The 21,663-nt window shown below is 39.9% G+C and overlaps 1 protein-coding gene across 3 annotated transcripts in view; it reads right to left on the bottom strand.

Annotated features, from left to right (window-relative positions):
- NSMCE2 (NSE2 (MMS21) homolog, SMC5-SMC6 complex SUMO ligase) overlaps positions 1-21,663 on the bottom strand; it is a 209,063-nt gene that overhangs the window by 134,381 nt on the left and 53,019 nt on the right. For all 3 annotated transcript variants that reach the window (XM_008689338.2, XM_008689339.2, XM_040625758.1), the window contains one exon: positions 10,614-10,767. In XM_008689338.2, the coding sequence (XP_008687560.1) occupies positions 10,614-10,767 (154 nt within the window). The remainder of the gene's footprint in view (positions 1-10,613; positions 10,768-21,663) is intronic.

Raw genomic sequence — 21,663 nt, 5'->3', positions numbered from 1 at the left:
TCTGGAATTATAAGTCAGATTTGCATCCTCTCAAGTGCCTGGCTAAACAACTTTTAATAGATGAGTTATTTTCAACCCTGATTGTACATTAGCATTACCTAGGGAACTTAAAAAGAAAAGCCTAGAGAGCCCTACCAGATACCAACTAAATCTAAATCTTTGAGGGTAGGGACAGAACTCTGATTTTATTTTTGAAGTTCACATGCAATATGAAACCCAGTGATAGGTGAGTGCCACTCCTGTAAACCAATGGTTCTCTAACTCTGGTATACGGGAGACCTGGAGTGTCCCATCCACAGAGATTCAGATTTGCTAGGCCTGGAGTGGTGCCTGAAAATACACATTTTTAATAAATTTCCACGGGACCCTGATGCAGGGGTGGGGAGCATACTGGGAGAATGACTGCTGCGCACCATCTACAATGTTTCTTGAATTAAAGAATAAATGTAAGAGACACATGAATAGAAAAACATGAAAAAATATGAAAAATTTACATATAAAGGGAACTTCAAGCTCAACATCACTGGTCATTAGAAAAACATAAATTAAATCCATAATGAGATACCACTATATACTAGTAGAATGGCTAAAATTAAAAACAAATCCAAAAACCCAAGTGCTGGTGAGGATGCTGAGCAACTACGACTGTCAACACACTGCCAATGGGAAAACAGGACCGTCTGCCATATTAGAAACGAGTCTGCCAGGTTCTCGTAAGTTAAACATATACTTACCATACTAGCCGGCAATCCCGTGCCTGGATATTCATCCAAGAGAAATGAAAACTTATGTTCACATTAAAATGTGCCCACGAATGTCCATAACAGCTTGATTTATAATGGTCCCAAGCTGGAAACAACTGACATGTCCTTCAGCTGGTCACTGGATAAACTGTGATACATCCACACAGTGGAATACGACTTACAACACACAATGCAACAAACTACTGACGTTAACAACACTACAGATGAATCTCAAATGCATTCCGCTCAGTGAAAGAAGCCACTTAGGGGCGCCTGAGTGGCTCAGTCGTTAAGCGCTTGCCTTCGGCTCAGGGCGTGATCCCAGAGTCCTGGGATCGAGCCCCACATCAGGCTCCTCCGATGGGAGCCTGCTTCTTCCTCTCCCACTCCCCCTGCCTGTGTTCCCTCTCTTGCTGGCTGTCTCTATTTCTGTCAATAAATAAATAAAATCTTTAAAAAAAAAAAAGAAGCCACTTAAATAGCAAGGCACTGTATGATTCCATGTATGCAACATTTTGGAAAAGTTAAAACTATACAGAGAAAAAAAATAAAAACACAAAACAGTCACTGCCAGGGGCTAAAAATGGGAGGAGGGGTGTCGACTACACAGGGCTGCCCATTATATACATCTTTCTATCATAAAACTGAAATCACTGCAACCTCAGGAATTAATAACTTGACAAGATACTTATTTTCTTAAGTATGATGTACGTCGTCCCCAGGACACATGATTTGATCTTCCTACTCTAGGTTCAGATTGCTTTCTGAGCATGGATGGCATCACACTCTCTCAAAATAAGCCACCAGGAGAGAAACACCCATGGCTCACAGTTTGTGTTTAAACTTGCTGCTGACTCATTTCACCCTTGATAACTGAACCTTTCTCTCCTAATAACTTTAATTATAGCCACCCTTCATCCTAAAGCTTCCCCTTTCCTCGGGAATGTATCTGTTAGCCTTGTGACCTCCTGACTATGAGACACTGGGTAAATATGTCACCTCCAGGATTCAGTCTGCTAAAAACAGAGCCTGCGTTTTTCATGCATTCCACTCTCACACGTGGATGTCGTGAAGATTAGGAGAGATGATGTACGGGCATGGGATTACTGTTGTTATGCTTGAAATAAATTTCATGGAATTTGTTCTAAACTTGTAAGCACAATAAATACCCTCCTCCCCTCTGCCATAACATAGCAACTATTCACACCGGAAATGGCATTCTTAGTCACTGTTTCCTGAATGTATTGCCAAAACCATGGGATCTGGAAATGTGGGACCCAGTTTTGAGTCTCAATCTGTAACATACTTTGTGAGCTCAAGTAAACCACTTACCTTCTGTGACTCTCACTTCAAGTACATGTTTCTCTAGGGGAAACTTTGAAGGCAATACAAAGTACACGTAAATAAACTACTATATAATGTCTGGTATGATTCCTAATCTCTGCCCTCTACGTAGAAGTGACCAAGCAAGAGATTCACTCCCGGCTGGAGGAAGCAGATGCCCCCAGTGTCATCAGAGTACATCAATGCAGACCCATGACCTGGGAGATTCAAACAAATTGTTCACTACTCAAGAGCCTTACGAGAAATCAAGTCTTTAAGAGATGAATGCAATGCTTGAAAGAGCAAAGAAGACCAAATAGGTGTGTTTTAAAGAGTTGGTGTGGTATGCAAGGAAAAGAATATGAGCTCTGATGTTACCCAAACCTAGGTCTGAATTTCAGCATTTATGAGCTTAGGGAAGTTATATCACCTTTATTTGCATATTTTCTAAACTATAAAATGGGTACAGTTATCTTGTAGGGTTGTGCGAAATAAACAGTAACGTACATAAAGTATGCAGGTACCATACCCTATGCACAGGTAGGCACTCAAACAACGCTTACAGTCATGCATTAACTCAAAAAGTGTTCATTAAGTATCATACATACTAGGCACTACACGAAGCCCAGCTCTCACTTTTACTATTTCCCCAAAGGACTAGGGCAAATGTACGGTGAAGGCAGACCAGATGGTGTCTTTATTGCTCCATATAAAGGCTATTTCTCCCTGCCGAACAGCTCCCTGATAGCTTAACGCTGTGACTAAAGCACCACAACAGAATCAATCTAATTTGAATTAACCTTTTTTTCTTTTTTCTTCTTCACTTATTCAACTATTTATTTGGTACTGCAAACCTGCCTTAAAACGTAAAAACTCCTTGGAGGTAACAACTTTATGAACTAGAAGAGGTGAGACAGCTACACCTGTCACTAATGCTCTCTTTCTATCCCTGGCATCTCCTGTCTTCTGGTTCCACTGTTTTCTGGCTTTGTAACCTTGGCCATGTCCCTTACCCTCTCGGAAGTGCTTCATCATGAAGATGGAAATGGTACCACTTAGCTTCACCGATGCAAGTAAGGATGTACGGGAAAGAGAAGCCAAATGGGTGGGAAACACAAAGAAAGCAGAAGGGAGGAGAGACCCACAAAAAGTCAGACACTGACTCAGAGAAGGGGAAGAGGGAGGGAGGAAGACACACAGGAATAAAAAATCTGCACAGGACAGAAATCTCACTCAACGAGCATAACCCCTCAGGCCAGGGATGTAATCCAGCCCGAAAAAGTCAATCTCGGTTGTGAAACTTATGGTTTTTAGCATTTCCCAACAATTAATGGTCATCCAGCAAGTAAATGGTGATTGCTTGATCATCATCAAGGAAAAGATGAAAATCAACTGAAGACCACAGAGATGATACAACTGTCTGCAGAAGAGCCAGCAAACTTAAGTTTTCATTCAATGCTTTAACGTTCTATGCAGTCACACTTAAAGTGAGCCATACTTACTTTCTAAGCATGATGCTACCGTGCCACAGAAAAACTGTATGTTACTAATATATACCATGCATTTGCACCAACATGTAAAGGATTACACACACAAAATCACTTATGTTGAATTTTTGAGCAACTGAAAGATTTTCAATATAAATTGCTAACCTTTGCTGATTTTAGATCTCAACCCTATGAATGCTAATTTTCTTCTTTTTCTTCTCTCCTATACTGATGATGTATGAGTTTTATCATCAGAATGCCTTAACTAGGTTCTGACCCTCTTTCTCCTAGTTGAGTAATTCTGTTCTATAAATATTAACCCAACTCTGATTATGTGGGGAACAAAAGGAATATAGGGATGATTACGAAACCATTCCAGCCTTGAAGGGTCCTGGGCTTTTGGTTAATTGCAGGCCAGCAATGCACATTGTTTGGATAGACGGTTATATCACAGGACAAAGAGATTTATGCGTTGAAGAGTATCAGGATTAAGTCAGGTTGGTCAACACTTTGCCCAGTTGAAATGCACTCAACATATTTCTAGGCACAGCCAAACATTTCCCCTCTTGGCACACCTATGCCTCTTCCTCATCTCTTTCCTTTCAGGTTTCAATAGTCACACATGCCCTCCGCCCACCTTCGAAAGTGCTGGTCTTCTCTATAAGCCTGTGGTTCTCCTGCATCTGGGTGAGGCGCTCCCACACTCAGCCCCTCACCACAAAATCTCCATCGGCTTTGCAACAGAACCCACTCCCAAATGACATGAAATGCACAACCTGGCCTCAGTCTGGAGTATCTTGGAAACAAGACCACCCCCTTCTCTGAAGAAATCATAGTCTACTGTTAAACTGGCCAAATTAATGCTGATGTTCCTCATCAAGTGCCTAAAAAGGCACTGAGAAAAACAGTATTATGAGAAAGTAAAACCAAAGGTCACAAATAGACAGTTTTGTTTGCACAGTGTTTTAAAAATCTAGTAATGGAAAAATAATCAGCTAGATTCTGGGTTTCCCAGAAGAACCTAAAGATCTGTCTGGTCACAGTGGGTCCACACCTATTTACAGCAACAACGGACAGGCATGGGTGGCAGGTGTCTTCTTTAGATAGGGGATAAGCTCTCAAGTACATGATGGCTTTCTTGAAGATTCTTGGGATCATCAAGGACCTGTGCTGTAGATACTCTGTGCCTAGACATCAGGCTGGAGTTTCAAGGACTAGAGCACTAAACAAAACAACAAAGTCCCTACCTTTGTGGAACTGCACTGTGGTTTTGAATGGAGGTTGAAGGAAAGGGAAAGCAACCCACTAGGAATAGTTAAATGAAGGTATTCTTTTTTTTTTTTTTAAAGATTTTATTTATTTATTCGACAGAGACAGAGACAGCCAGTGAGAGAGGGAACACAAGCAGGGGGAGTGGGAGAGGAAGAAGCAGGCTCACAGCGGAGGAGCCTGATGTGGGGCTCGATCCCATAACGCCGGGATCACGCCCTGAGCCGAAGGCAGACGCTTAACCGCTATGCCACCCAGGTGCCCCAAATGAAGGTATTCTAATGTTCTCGAGAAGCTCCCTATTTAATGGCCTGAGGAAATCCTTCTGGGAAGTGCATGGCCACTCCCTCGTCTATCAGATTTCATATTTAAATGAAGTGTGCTTAAAGTGAAGGTACAGAGCTGGTTTGTGAATTACGAAAATCATGGTATAAAATGTCACTATGCTTGAAAACAATTTCTAAGTTTACTTGTGGATTCAATTATCTCCCTATCTTATATCCTACATATCTCCTATGTGACCTAAATATGTGTCTAAATTTCTGGTGAATGTCTTCAGATTAGCAAATTTGCATTTAAAAAAAATGCTCACTGGGGCGCCTGGGTGGCACAGCGGTTAAGCCCGTGATCCCGGCGTTATGGGATCGAGCCCCACATCAGGCTCTTCTGCTATGAGTCTGCTTCTTCCTCTCCCACTCCTCCTGCTTGTGTTCCCTCTCTCACTGGCTGTCTCTATTATCTCTGTCGAATAAATAAATAAAAAATCTTTAAAAATAAATAAATAAATAAATAAATAAATGCTCACTTTTACTCAAAGCATTTAAATGTACCAACAGAATTGTATTTCATATTAGATTATTTTAATACTAAAGATTCAGTCAATTCTATTTTTGATCACAAATTGAAGCCCTTGTACTTCAAAGGTCTCTAAATCTAAATGTCCAATTATCATCTAATGTTCTCAATTTCTGCCTTGCTGACCTGCACTAAAACTTCTCATGCCTGCTAATTACATAACAGGTGACAATGAATAAAGGATGGCAGAAAGGTTGCTTGATGACTTGAGAAAGTGTCCATACAGGGCTATCTGCACATTCTAATTAAGTTTTCCTGATGCTAAGTGCAGGAAACCGTAAGCTCGAATAGTGAAGACAGTTAAAGTGAAACAGTCAAAAAAGAGAGAAATTACCTAAACATACTGTTTAGATAAGTTAAAATCACTTTATCCAAGAAAGTATGGTTATTATGTCTGCCTTAAACCAAATCATATTGTTGGTTTCACAACTTGGGTTAGTTAAGAGCATGATTCCCATTTAGGGAAATGGAATCCTTTTCTTTGGAATTGTTCCCTAACTCAGTTATCATCACCACCACCAAGTGTAAAAATTATCTTCTATCAATCTTGATCTGTATGCCTCCAAGAATTACAACTAAGAAAAATGGGCACCGGCAGGCAAACCAGGCTACACATTCAGTGACTCAAACCCAGGTCTTCTAGCTGCTAAGCTCATATTCTTTCCACTTTGTTCTACAGGCCCTTTCTCAGTAACAACGGAAATCTAGAACAAGCTTTCAGAGTTTGCAAAGATCCGCTGTTTCATTTGATGTTGGTAATAATCTTGGGAAGCTGGGACAGACATAATATCTCTAATATCCAGCACAATGGGCCCCCAGGTATGGTATTTATGGAAAATCTAAAGTTTAAAAAACAAAAACAAAAAACAACCCAAACCAAAAACCTGCCCTCATTTCTGATTGTGGTTTAGACCAGGGGTCAGTTAACTGCCCAAAGAAGTTTTATCTAATGCCTGGTAATATCTGTAAGACATAAATAACTACTAAAAAAATTACTGTGTGCAACTTAAGTATGTTACCTTTTGAGTAATCATAGCTTTAAATGAGTACAGCATATGTTACGTTTATATTCTAGGGACAAATACCAGATATTTGTAGTATCCTTCCTCTTTCCCACTGTAATCCTCAGCACACTCCTGCTGGGCCTGAACCCAGCCTCTGAGTCTTCCTGAACATATAGCTCCACACAGCTGGTGATATTAGTCACAAATAAAAGCTTCAGAGGGGAGGGGGGGTGGGGGAATGGGATAGACTGGTGATGGGTAGTAAGGAGGGCACGTATTGCATGGTGCACTGGGTGTTATACGCAACTAATGAAATATCGAACTTTACATCAGAAACCAGGGAGGTACTGCATGATGACTAACATAATATAATAAAAAAACATTTAAAAAAAAAAAAAGACGGGGGAAAAAAAAAAGCTCCATTTTCCCATTCTGACTCTCACCCATGCTGTATAACAGCTGTTTCTCGCATTTTTCTTTGCTTTTGTTATTTGTTATTAATGGTTCTCACATTACTTCATGTATGTATATATTGTCTTTTCCAAGTACAGGAACTCTGCCTTTTATTTATCTTGGAGCACAAAATGCAATGATTCATGAACAGCAGTCACTGAGAGTGTTCTGAATGTACCAAAGACAAATGTATAGTACTTCTGGAAAAATCTAAAGTTAAAAAAAAAAAGAAAAACACAAAACCCCCCAAAAACTGTCCCTGTTTCTGATTATGGTTTAGGCCAAAGTCAGTAGACTTCTTCTGTAAAGATAGCAAGTATTACAGTTTTGTTTGCCAGATGGTCTCTGATATAACTACTCAACTCTGCCATTATAGTGTAAGGCAGATGCAGAAATGTGGAAACCAATGAGTGTGTCTCCATTCCAACAGAACTTTGTTTTGGACGCTGAAATCTGAATTTTACGGAATTTTCACACATCACAAAATAACATCCTTCTCTTAACGTTTCTCCAGACAACTTAAAAATGGAAAAACACCATTCCTGGCTTTCAGGCCATAGAGAAACAGGAGGCAGGCTGCACTTGGCCCACAGGCTATAGTTCACTGATCTCTGGCCTAAATCTGTGGTTCTCAAAATGAGAACTTCGGGTGGTCCGCAAGATCCTTTCAGCAAGTCCAACTACCCATGCGTGCGGGCAGAATTTCCTTGTAGACTTCAAGCAAACAACGTACCACAGCAGACTGAATGCAGAAGCAAGTATGAGGTTCCAGCTGCCTTCTATTAAGCCAGAAACTGAAGAGATTTGCAAAAATGGAAAACAATGTCACACCTCTCACTAATTTTTCTTTATGTTTGGAAAATACATAGTTGTATTTCATAATCCTCTTTATGGTAACACATATGGGGTTTACTACTGATTTTTAAAATGGATTAGTATTTTTGAAATTTCTCACAGTTTTGATTTCTAATGTGATAAATGTCAATAGCTACAACCCATGTAAACAAAAGCTCTCTGGAGGCCCTCGGTATGTTTTAAGAATGTAAAGGGATCTTGAGACCAGAGAGTTCGAGAGCCAGCTGCCGAACCACAGCTGGGTTAACTTACTCCTGCGGCAGGGTGCGCCAAAGCGGCTTGCAGGCCACTTCCTCAGACCACCTGATTTCAATCTCCATCTTGGCCTCTCCCCACCAAAGAGCTTCCCAGCATTTCTGTGATTAGATCCTGATTCGGCAAAATTGAATCCAATGCAATTTATGTTTGTGTAAATACAGTTGGGGAGAGCGTGGTGGTGCTTTTCATGAAGAACCCTTCAGATATGGGGAGACCATAAAACTGTTTCAGGCTTTACTTTGCCAAAAGAGGCAACTAGAAGCAAGAACCTCTCCCTGGCTTGTAGTTTCCAATCTTAAAAAAAAAAAAAAAAAATTATTGTAATTCCTTGCCTTCAGAACATATCTCAAAACAAACATTCACTGGCTCCTGTATAAATGCTAGTCCCTCCGACTTGGCTCCACAAACACTTTGGGCTCCTGATGCTAATCAGCATCCTCACAGCAGCGTTCCATCTAAAGCATTACATCTAAAGAAATAAAATCCATTAGACATGGTGCTACTTTGACAGTATTAATAATGCACTAAAAATTGCATTTTGCAAGTGAAGTATACACGCCCTATGGAGCATTCTAAGAGGGTCTTAATATTTTGCTTGTTCTGTCATTTGAGATTTGAAAACTTTTTAAAAGAATATTTTAAGAGAAACAAAAAGGGAAAGTGATCTTAATTCCAGTGTTACCATATACAGGGAAATCCTATATAAGGAAGCATTTCTTTCAATATAAATTTCCTGTGTCATAAAGTTTAACTGTCTATCCAAATGATGCGTAGGACTGCTGGCCTGGGGAAACCGCCTCCACCCCCTCCCTCCTGACCATTTTAGAGAGAATTAAAGAAATAATGACCATGATTCCTACATTTGTCATTTTGCTGAATTACACATCCTTCATAAGAAAGTGTTCCCTCGTGAGTATACAATTCTGAAGGTCTTTATAGCTTTCTCTTATGGAATAATACCTTTGTAAACAATAACAAAGGCAGAAAAAAATTCATATTTTTGGATATTTATCCTTCAATCTGTATTATCAAATATCTAAAAAAATCAAGAATTCTGGTTGGATGCTAAATCCGCCATAAATTGTCATTATTGGCTCCAACCAGAAAACGAAATACATTTAGCTGTTCTGACTCGCACCAAAACTGAAATTCACTAGCACCTTTAAGATCAGGAGGACACTAGCAAATCATTACATTACCTGTTTGGGGGATTATTACCCAGGCGGGGGGGATCATGCAATTTATATTAGAAGGATTTTGGTAGCTGTAATGTTCAAAGAAGAACGAAAAACAGACGAAAACGTGGAGAAAATGCTTACTGTTTAAATCCACGTAAAAGCAAAAGTCTCATCATGATTGCAAAACATTCCAAATTGTGAAACTTAAGTTACTTGTAAAATAGACAAAAGTAGAGCTGCTTCCTCAGTCGTTTTTTGAGACCTCAGCATCAATTTAAAGAAAATGCTTATATTTAAAAGAAAGCTTATTTCAAAATACAAATCCTTACACTAAGTACAAATAAGGACGTGAAGAAAATTTACATCCCATATGACAGTGCTCCATGCGTATGCAAATGAAGATGACAGGAAACTGAAATTACAACAAGTTACTTGCTTCACTATCCAGTTCTTTAAGGAATAAGAGTTGGGAGCCCAGAAGAATGACAAGCAGTGCTCATGTAAAAATTATCAAAATTACACAAAATTGTTATGTGGATTACTCAGAAAAAAGAGAAAAAGAAAGGACGGATTGTACTTCACTGTGTAGAAAAGATCTACTTCTGTCAAATACTATCTACAAAAATTTTTTTGTATAATGAATCGTTTTTCCCAATCTCATTTTTAAATCAAAACTATGTTGGAATCACAAGCACATGGAATTTATGCTACCACAAAAGAAGAAGGGATCAGGAAGATCCTGGTCCATATTTGAGAAGAAAAAAACTAGTTTGAGAAAACACTGCTACTACGACTTCAAAGCAGCAAACTAGAACTCAAACTGGTTTTTTTAAAGCGTGGCACAGCAGTTTAAAATTTGAAAAACACCATTGCTATTTTAATAAAATAGTTCCGTTTTAATTTCCCAATTCCTCTCCCCAGCAATAGGACAATAGAGAGTCACTTTGTCGAGCTGCTGGGGAATTTTCTTAGCACTTTGTGGAAACTGTTGGCTTTCAGAAATGGACAGGCTGATTGGAACCAAAAGTTAGACAAAATACAGAATTGCAACAACAATAAAAAGCAATTTAGAAAGAGGATCGAGCCAAGCAGATAGGCAAACTTTATAAAATCAGTCTTCTGCGGGTGTTTATCAGGTCAGTTCCCTAATTTCAAAAAGCCGAACCAAAGCAAAGCATGCGGACTTACATTGCTTCTTTAGTTCTTTCAGCTGTTGTTTAAACTGTACAAATTTTGCATTATTTTGAAAGTCTGCATCACAATTCTTATTCTGTAAAGCCAAAAATTTCTTCTCCACTAATAATTTTAGATCTGGTATTTTTTCTGGACGTTCTTCTTTTACCTAGGGAAGACAATACAATTATCTCAGTTAAAAGTTAACAATGACACCGTTTTGTGACCTTATTTTTATCTCATTTCATTCAAATACAAATGAGGTAGAAAACAGAATCCCAACAGAACCAGAGAGACTTGTTCCAGAACAGAGAGCTGGTAAACAGTGGGGGGAGCCATTCGTCCCGTCCACTCATCACTTTCTTAAACCCTCACCCCAGTGCCCTACTAACTTGCCCTCTCCTGACGACTCTTATGGAAAAATCTCACACCAGCGCAACTCTGTGCCCTCCAACTTCACCAGAACTTGAGCCTCATGCCTTCCTCCTTTTTGCCAGGTCTGCTCAGTCCCCTCTTCTACTCCCCAAGTGCTGATTCCAGCCTTCATTCTCCTCAGGGCTCCTCTGCTCCGGCTCTCTGCCCCAGCGGGGGAGAGTGGCTTGGACTTCACCAAGAAGTTGAGACTTTAATCTTGAATTTCACCATCTGCTGCCACAACCAGGAGTTAAGCGTCCCCTGTTCTGTTCAAAGTTAAACTCTCAATCTATATTCCTTTTGTTCCTCCCAATATCTTATTATAAAACTTTCAAACATGTGGCAAAGTTGCAAGAACTGTATTTTGCCATTCACCTACCTCCTAGAGGCCACAATGAACACTTTGCAATGTTTGCTTTATCACCATATCGGTTCCATCTATCTGTTTTTCTTTCTGTCCTCCATCTTGCTTTTAAGTTCATTCTTAATTCCATCTTCTTCGCCTGTCAGAACAAACTTTCCCCTCTAGAAGCCTTCCCCCAAAAACCTCTAAATTAGCTCTTTACTCCCAAATTTAACAACAAACAACTTCCTCTAATCCCTGCCCACTCCCCTCAGTTCTTTTCTCTTTCTAGTTCAACTCCTTGGAAAACAACATGTGTACCCACTGTTCCCACTTCCTCAACCTCAAACTTCAGCCACTGCCATCAAGCTCCCCCCACCCCTCACTTCACTGTGATTGCTCTTCTTCAGGCCTTCATATTTGGCCCCTTGAATCACTGGCCTTTTCCTAATGCTTCTGCCACCAAGCAAAATTCACCAACTCTCCCTCATGTCCCAACACTCCTTCGACTTCTACCACAGCCCCTGTAATAGTCAATTGCATTTATTTTTACATGTTTCTTTCCCATAATAAAATGTAATCTTTGAAAAATATTTGATTTATCACTGCGTTTGCCAGCACCTGGAAGGGAGTAGGTAGTTGCCAATGTGTGTACTCAATATATTTCAAGTGAATTAATCTTACATGCTCCAAATATACTTAGGCAGTTGTCAATGTGTGTACTCGATATATTTCAAGTGAATTAATTTTACATGCTCCAAATATACTTAGGCACTAAAACCCCACAACTGATCGACTTAACTGTCATTAGTAGAGCATACAATACAATTTCTGAGCTGGCAGACAACTTAGAGGTCATCCAACCTTGATCTCTACCTTCCTCAGTTTCATAAATAAATAAAATTATATAGAGAGAATTAAATGACTGGTTTACTATAATCCAGTTGGTTGGAGGCAATGTTAAGACTGTAAGAGAGATACAGAAAATTCTTGCTCTTGGTTCCAATCAATGGAATATACTTCTTACCTCTCCGAATCTGAGTATCAATGCATATGAAATCAAAAGATTACCTGCAATTTATGTTTCAATTACTCTTTGTCATGGAAAAAAGAATTATATAATCTTCTTTTAACTGCTATTTTAATTTTTCAATTAGTTAAATAAAAAATGAAAATTAAACATGAAACCAAAATGCCTAAATGTATATTTATAGTACTGAGTGTAGAAACTGTCTTCTCATTGTCCGGGTGATATTCAACTAGTGCTGGATCCATAATCAAAGACAGTTGTGAAAAATACAGAGAGGCTTTAATGACACATCTTATATGTAATTAAAAATTTAAAATAAGTCCTGTAAGGCTAAAGAACCAATAAAGCTCAGTTTGGAAAAGAGAAGGTAGAGAGGCAATTTAACAATGCCTCATGTCTCAAGAAAAAGAGCTGTTACACGTGGTGACTAGCTATTCTCCACCTCTACCATGGATACAACAAGAGGAAACAAGTTCAAGATTGTAGTGTGAAGTTCAGAGTACATACAGAAAATAAATTACAAGTTCTCAGAAAAGAATTATAGCCTCTCATTCTGGATTTATAAAATAAAATGCCTCAGATCCACCTGGGATGTTAATGGTGATATTACAGGCAGGTATAAAGGTGAACCTTCTCAAAGTCCTTAGTGGGGTTGAAATTATTATTTAATCTGAGGCAATCAGAGCACACCTGAGCAGATGATCAGTAAACACAAAAGTTCTTTCCCAATAAAGTCTCTAACCCACTCAACATATTTAATTTCCCTAGCTTCATTACCACCACTGCTGAGGAGCTGGCTGGAACATGGGGGCGGAGGAGATGGAGAAAGGACAGGCATTTTGAGGTTGACAATATGGCAACCTGAAACAGGACTAGGAAAACCTGAATAAACCAAATTTAGTGATTCAGAGTACTCTTTTCCCCCAAGGCCAGAACCTCAAAAGAACTGCTGGAAAGCACATAAATTCACTGCAGCAAGTATCTTCTCTGGAAATGCGATGCTGCGGTTGGCACAACTATGCACTGCAAAGAGAACTTACTGTACTTTAGCTATTAAAACGAGAGCCTGGAAAATATTAAACTCCTTATCTGTTTAAATCAATGCAATAAATGGGGATTAATGATATTTTTAATGGAATCTTGCTTTGTTTGTATCTTCAAGAGAAATAAGATACATAATCCCAAAGTGGGAAGGAAAAAACCCAGCCTTTGGGTAGCTGATCATAGGTGCTATCTAGTCTGAAAAAGGTAAGGATGGCTCTCTTTCCCCAGGATAAATTTAAAATACACCCAAGAAATCTGAGATTGGAGGAGAGATTTTACTGGATCCTCGGTCCATCCCTTTCCTAAGGATAAAGTCCCTAGAATTTAAAATACATCCAAGAAATCTGAGATTGGAGAAGAGATTTTATTGGATCCTCAGTCCATCCCTTTTCTAAGAATAAAGTCCCTAGACATGGGACTTAAACCCTAAGTGAATTAAAAGACACAGGGTGTATCAGTTTGCTAGGGCTGTCACAGCAAAGTAAGCCACCACAGACTAGGAGGCTTAAACAATGGAAAATATTTTCTTACGGATCTGGAGGTTGGAAGTCTTTGGCTTGTAGATGGCCGTCTTCTCTTTAAGTCATCACACGGTCTTCCTTTTACGTGCCTGTGCTTGAATTCCCTTTTCTTATAAAGAGAGCAGTCTAATGGATCAAGGCCCATTCCAACTTCATTTTAACTTAAATACCTTTTTTAAAAACCCTATCTCCAAAACGGTCATATTCTAAGGTACTGGGGATCAGGACTTCAACATATGAATTTTGGGGGAACACAATTCAGCACATACACTGGGTTAATAAATTTATGAAACAGGATTTTTTTAAAATAAAGATTTATTTGAGAGAGAGAATGAGAGAGAGAGAGCGCGCGCACGCATGCACCCCAGGGGTAAGAAGCCTGACCTGGGGCTCTGTCTCATAACCCTGAGATCATGACCTGAGTCAATATCAAGAGTTGGATGCTTAACCAACGGAGCCACCCAGGTGCCCCTGAAATGGGATTTAAAAACAACAACAAAAACAAACAAAAAAAACAGCTCTTAGATTCATCTTTACGCCACTGTAATTTAAAAATGACAGAAACTGTCAAGAGGTAAACTTAGCAGATACCATACTTACATAATGGGAATGTGATACTGCCCTTAGGAGAGAAAAGGTCAGGTTTTATGCACCACCCACTTACCCATCCAGTATTCAGCGAGCACCTTCCAGGTGCTAAGCACTGTAGCTGAACAGGAGAGAAACCAGAAAAGTCGATCAGGAGCAGATGGTGAGTAGCTTTGAAAGTGAGACCTGATCTGATAGGCAGCAAAAGACACTAAAAGATTTTAAGAGTAAAGTAAGAATACCATGAGAAATTAAAAAAAAAAAAATTGCTGAAGTTAAAGCATGTAAGATGCACTTCAGGCAAGAAAGGAGAGGAAGTTACTGCTATAGGTTAACTAATGGCAGAGGCGCTGGAAACTTGACTAAATTGTAGCCTTTTTTTTTTTTTTTTTGGATTTTATTTATTTATTTATTTGACAGAGAGAGAGCACATGAGAGCACAAGCAGGGGGAGAGGCAGAGGAAGAGGGAGAAGCAGGCTCCCTACTGAGAAGGGAGCCCAACGCGGGGCTTGATCCCAGGATCTCAAGGCCATGAGCTGAGCTGAAGGCAGACGCCTAACTGACTGAGCCACCAGGCAATCTGTAATGCCACTTTTAAAGCGGAATGGCCAAGTCCTTTTGTGCGGAGGACAAGGGATTGTGGATGACTCCAGGGTATTTAATAGTTGACATGGGCAACCAAGTAAATTACATTTTCTTGAGGAAAGAAGGGTGCAATCCTGAATATCTGTCCAAGTGGAGAGATCTAGTATGCAGCAGGGATAAATAAGAAGATGGGAACAGAAAGAAAAGAGATACAAAAGGAACTCTAACAGAAGTAAAGACGAAAGCCAGGTGTGAGGAATGCCACAGAAGAAAGAAAAAGAGAAAATTTCCTTAACAGAGGTGCTTGTCTTTTGGGAAAATGATGCAAGAGAGCTTAAGTAAGATAAAGTCTAAGAAGAGACTGGAAGTCGTTACTAGGTACTCTGTACACTGCAGTGGAACCAGTTACCTGTCTCAACCTACCAAGCCCGTGAAGCTTCTCTCAGGCAAGGACTATCTGCCTGGTGTCTAGTGCACTTCCTGTGGTATAACAGATGCTCAAAAGATGCTGATGAACAAGTGAACTATGGGGCAGCCAAATAATACTGTATTGAGATGAGAGAAGAGATTAAGGGAGTTCTGTGTTAACAGATGAATAAAGTTTGGCAGCAAAGGAAGAGAGACATGGAGTAGATCATGGGAAAAAGAGCTAAAGAGCCTCGTTTATTTGCACAGAGGATAAGAGTAACTTAAAATCAAGGTGACATAATGGAGGGAAAAGAACATGGACCCTGGGATCAGACAGATCTGGAACCACCCTATATATGGATCTTGGGACAATCCTTCCAGGTCTTGGATTTCTCTTACCTCTTGGTTAGGAATCAGGAACACCCACTTCAGTGCTGTGAAGACTTAATTAAATCATGCTTGTGTTTCACTTTGGCATGTAGTGGATGTTAAATTTTTTTTATTCTTTTCCTTTTACCTTTAGCATATAGCCTTGAACGTGCTTATGGACTAAGAAGGAGCCAGCGGGGGAACATAAATCACAAACGCTAAGAGAAAGCAAGTAACAGATTTCATTTGAGAAAATCATTCTCTAGGGCAAAAACTATAGAGGAAGGAAGACCAGCTGGGAAAGCACAACAGTCTTTACCAGGTGTCAAAAATGCCTCCCGGGCTGGACAAAGATCTGAGGAAACCCCCAATAAGAGGACAACAGGAAGTGGTGAGGAGCCTGGTGAAGTAGACAGTACAAGCCCCAGGTGAGAGGAAGCTGCTACACAGCGCCAGATGACTGCGGCCACGCGAGAGAGCAAGTCCAAGTGTTCAAAGAAAAATTAGAAATCTAGATTTTCTGGCGACATGTTTTCTTGTTTTTAAAACAATGCATAGTCCAAACAATACATCAGCCTAAAGCAGATGACTCTGAAACTTCTATTTAATGCAAAGGAGGTATTTTAAGACATAAAAATAAAAGTACTTCTGTGATCCACAATATTTGGGGGTGGAGTGCAACTCCCAAATTTCTACTGGAAGGATGAAATATGGTCCTTCCAAGCAGGACAGACAATAATGGAAAAATAACAAAAAAGAGAGGAGAAAGAAGGATTCCATTTTGATGTGCTAACCCAAAGCATTTATTATGAAAAACATGGGCTCAACACTTGAAATTAAAAATGAGGCTCTGCTACTAACTGAATGGCCTTGGAGAAGTTACTAAATGCATCTAACCTTAGTTTCCTCACTTCCAAGTAGAAAATACTAGCGGTACTTGCCTCACAAGTGTTGCTGAGAAAAATAGGTGGAATGAAGCAACAAAGAACCAAGTAGTCGACCACAGAGAATATGAAACAATGAGTAGCTGTCGTTGTTGCTGTCATCGCACACTTATCTTTGGGGTGCCTGGATATATAGGTCTGCAGCTCAGCAGCCTGACAGGGAAACATTAGTAGAAACCATGGAAATGAATGGGATTACCAAGACGACTAAATAGAAACCAAAAAGACTAAATAGAAACCAAGGATAGAACAATGGAGAATACCACAGTTATGGGGCAGCTAGAAGATTCTAGAAATAAAAAGGACAAGCATTAAGAAGATAAACAAAAGAAAATACCCCAAAAGTCCAGGAAGGAATTTCAAGATCTGTCAGATGCTACAGAAAAGTCAAGCTACATAAGGATTGAGAAGTGTGCACTGGACGTGGGGACTGGGTCACTGGGGACTTCAGCAAAAGCAGAGATATGCACAAAGTACTGACTCCAAAATAATCAGACTTTTGTTCAATTAATTGTTTCAACAAGATGGAGAAATAATAGGAAAACACACACACACACACACAAATACCCCAAAGTTCCATAGGCTCTCCAACTAACTGCTCAGTTAGCTCAAAATCACTCATGAAAGTTTAGCTCCATTGAATTGGGACCCAACACCCCTGTGACTGCAATATTTCTCTATGTCAGCAAGGAGAAGGCATTCAATGAGCTGTCAACAACTAACTTAGGCCTCTGGTGGCTCTTTCTCTATGAAGAAGTTGATTGTTTTAGGAAAAGTGATTATGGCTGAAACAAAAGGCAGAATTTGGTCCTTACCCATATCATTTTCAACATGCTTTAACATAAAATTTTAAATATACCTCATTTTTTTCAAACAGTATTATATACATATGCAATTACTCCAAGTATTTCATTTTATTGCCTGAGGGCAAAGTCAAGGTCTTCTCCTCCTCCAATTATCATGGCCTTATAGCTATCATTTCACTGGGAGGGGAGATCACAGGAGCTAAGGATATTAATGGGCTGAGTCATTCACACACTTTGAATCATGTGAGAATCTAGTATAAAATTAGTCATTCTTGTAACTAAACCAAGACTCAGATGGATTTACTCTCTAAAACAGCCAGGGTTACATGTTTGGCTCCCAAAATAACACATACCTGATGATTTACATTTTGGAAATCACACAGCCTTTAGAAGTTTATTACAGGCACACAGTAGTGATAGGCAATCTGCTATGTGTTCTGCGCAGCACACTAAGCACTCCAAGCTCTAATTCACACTCAACTTGGTCTAAGGCTACAGGACCTGCTTTCATCATGCTGGGAATCCAGAGGGAATTACCTCGATTGGTCCTAGAACATTCATTCAACAAATATTTAAGCCCCAACTGGGTACCGGGCATTAAGCTAAGCACTGAGACATTTATCTTAGTTGGCCCACACTTGCGACACACCACCAACCTAACTGGTCATGCACAAGGTAAATTTATGTAGGCCAACACTGTCTCTACCTTTATACAGAAAAAAGTTTGGTAAAGTTTTTATTGAAAGGCGTGTCCAGGCCAAGAATCATTATGCTTTCACTGGGTATAACCTAATTGCTATGTACATATGTAGACACACTAGATTTCCTACAGAGTTTACCATACTGTCTTTGCCCTGTTAAAAAATATATATTTTATATAAAATATATACATATCATACATATATCACACACACACACACTCTCTCTCTCTCTCTCTATATATATATATATCACACACTAATGATGACGAGCATGGATTATAGCCTTCCGCTCATGCCAGTTTCTGTTGTCAATTGCACAATCTGCAATGAACTCTGCTGGACCCAATTATCTGTAGTTGAGTGAGTTTCCTAGTGCCATTATTTAGTTTGACTTCTGACAAAACACTTAAGAGAGAATACTTCCTTGTTGAGCATTATGACACATCGAATGGACTTCATAGTTTGCCAAGGTGTTGCAATACGCCATTATTGAGCAGCTGCCTACCAGACATGGAAACACCTCTCCTCCTTCAAGGCTTTCAGAAAAATTTTGAAAATAAACTTAAACATGTGTGAGAGTGCTGTTGGTCTAGTTCTAATGGACCAGTCCTACTAGAATAGATAGTTTTCTAACAGATGGCAGTTGAATGAGGCAACTTGCCATGTATGTGCATCTATTACTAAACATTTATGCTGTTGAAAATGACTCCAATAAATTTCTCATGGCACCATTCCCACTACAAGACAATGATCAACAGGAATCATTTATTTATACAGAATATAGCATTTTTTGCTTTAACAGAATTCATAGAAATGTGCATTATTTATTCATTCGTCCATTAAATAAATATTTATTGAATGCCTACCACATGCAGGCACTGAGCTAGGCAATGGAGATGTGATAGGGAGCAGACTAACCTGCACCCTGCTGTTCCCATGGGGTTTAGGGTCTAGTAGAGGCACCAGCATTATCCAAACAGTCAAATACACTATCACCAACTGTGATAAGTGCTGTGAAGGAAACGTATCAGATGCTAGGACAGCATGTACAACATAAGTATTGAGGACATCATTTCACAGGCAATCTTTTGAAGCACTGCTCAATTTAAACACAGGTCACACTGATGGGAGGGTGGGAGGAGGCTGATTACTGTTATTCACAAACACTGCACTCACACAGCACCTTCACGGGGGTGGTTAAAGCTTTATACACACAAGTATCATTATCCCAGTTTTAAAGATGTGAGGAACGGGCAGCTAACAGTAGTTAAGCCTCTTGTCCAAGGTCACACTGAGTCAATGACCAATGGTTTGAACTCATCTGAATCCCCTTTCAACTTAATTTTGCTTTGCTTGTGCCTCCAAGCAACAACTCAGAATGAACTTTTTATACTCCATCTTCATTTTATGAAGACATACTTGATCGCAAGCATGTACCCTCAAATCTTTAGTGGTCATTTGTTAGTTCTTGTATGAAAAAAACTCATTCTGAATTTGAAATTGCCTTTCTTGTCTGCCATGCCTCTGTCGGCCACAGAATTACTAAATGCCTTATTTATCTTTATGGTATTTCACTCAAGATTTTGCAGTGAAAAAAGTACAGCAATGGGTTGATGCTAATGGGATTTTCTGATCTTACCAAGTACCCCATTATCCAGAAAGATGATCTTCCAGAATGCTAAAACATTTACTGGAAATTCAGTTCCAGTGCTTAATGGGAGACAACACCTCATGAGGTTAGAGTCATGTCCCACAGGATGCCTGTAACCAGTGAATAATACAGGACATTCTTTCTCCAGTAGCCAGGACACATGGGCCAGGAAGCAAAGGACAAGTACACATCTTCTCCCTGTCATCACACCGAATGACCAACCTGCATTTCGCACCCTCCCTCTCCCCCCTTGGCTGCAACTCTAGTTCTGCTGGTTTAACAGTCTTCAGCACCCAAGCGAACAGTGATTTCACCAAGAGACTCGACAAAGCCTCCACTGATCTGGAAGTTAAACTGCAACCTAGCAATTTTGAGCTCCTCGTGACACTGAAAAGACAGACAAAAAATGAGGTTACAGAACTGGATGGAACAACGAATCTTGATTATCAAGGGTAAAGAGGATGGCTGCTTCAGAGTGAGAATAGGGAGGTGTGTGTCAGGGACGTGAAACACCTCCTGGGTTTGCCATTTCTAATGGTAAAAGATAATGGAAGTTAGAAATAACTCCATACAGGCGGGACCATCAAGAACAGATACCCCAGGAATGAATGTCTAGGTGTTCCAGTCAGATAAAAACCTACATCAGCGGAGAGTTGGCTGAGGGCAAAGAGAACATGGAATGGGTAGTGGAAAAAGGAGTTAGGGGCGCCTGGGTGGCTCAGTCGTTAAGTATCTGCCTTCGGCTCAGGACGTGATCCCAGGGTCCTGGGATCGAGCCTCACATCAGGCCCTCCGCTGGGAGCCTGCTTCTTCCTCTCCCACTCCCCCTGCTTGTGTTCCCTCTCTCGCTGGCTGTTTCTCTGTCAAATAAATAAATAAAATCTTAAAAAAAAAAAGGATTTAAAAATACCAACTATGCGTTCAGGACCAATGGCGAAAGCTAAGACAGAAGTATCGATACAGGTGTCTTCCTTAGTTTGATACATACATATTTATGGTTTTAACTCATTTCTCCCTTTCCTCTTCTCCTAATATTTTATAAAAAGTTGGAGTACCATAATGGAACAGTTACCCCCCCCCCAAAATGAGCATGGCCCAAATATCCTGGACTTGGCAACAGTAACTAATAAGAAGTTTGATCATCCCACTTTTTGGGGGAAGAGAGAGAGCTGCAATATGTTAGTAGGACGCATTTCATTACTGTTCCCACTGTTTGCAAATTTAAGTCTGGAAGAAAAGTGTACTCAAGACGTTGAGCAGCCAAGCTCACTGGTCCAGAACCTTTTGAACACTCTTCCTATGTTTGGGGAATCTCCCACCTTATGAGAGATACCTCACCGGTGGTGGAACCACAGATTTGCTTTCTCAGCCTCCCTTGCAGCAAGAACACAGACATCATGTTGGCCCTTGGCCTGGAACTTCAATTCTCAAGAATGACGTGAGGCAGTACAGTGTAGAAAGTGCCAGCATAGCCCCTGGAACCAGATTACCTAGGGATCTGACCTTCAAATCTCAGCTCTGCCTCTCACTACCTGTGTGATCTTGGGCAAGTTACTTAACCAGTCAGAAACTCCATTTCCTCATCTACACTCTACCCGAGCCAAGGGTGTTGTGAATATTGAATAAATTAATATATTTAAAGAATTTGGAGCTTTGAAAT

This window comes from Ursus maritimus, unplaced genomic scaffold, assembly GCF_017311325.1.
Source record: "Ursus maritimus isolate PB19 unplaced genomic scaffold, ASM1731132v1 scaffold_9, whole genome shotgun sequence".
Taxonomy (NCBI): domain Eukaryota; kingdom Metazoa; phylum Chordata; class Mammalia; order Carnivora; family Ursidae; genus Ursus; species Ursus maritimus.
Note: the sequence above shows the minus strand (reverse complement) of the source record. Positions and strands in the feature narration are given on the sequence as shown.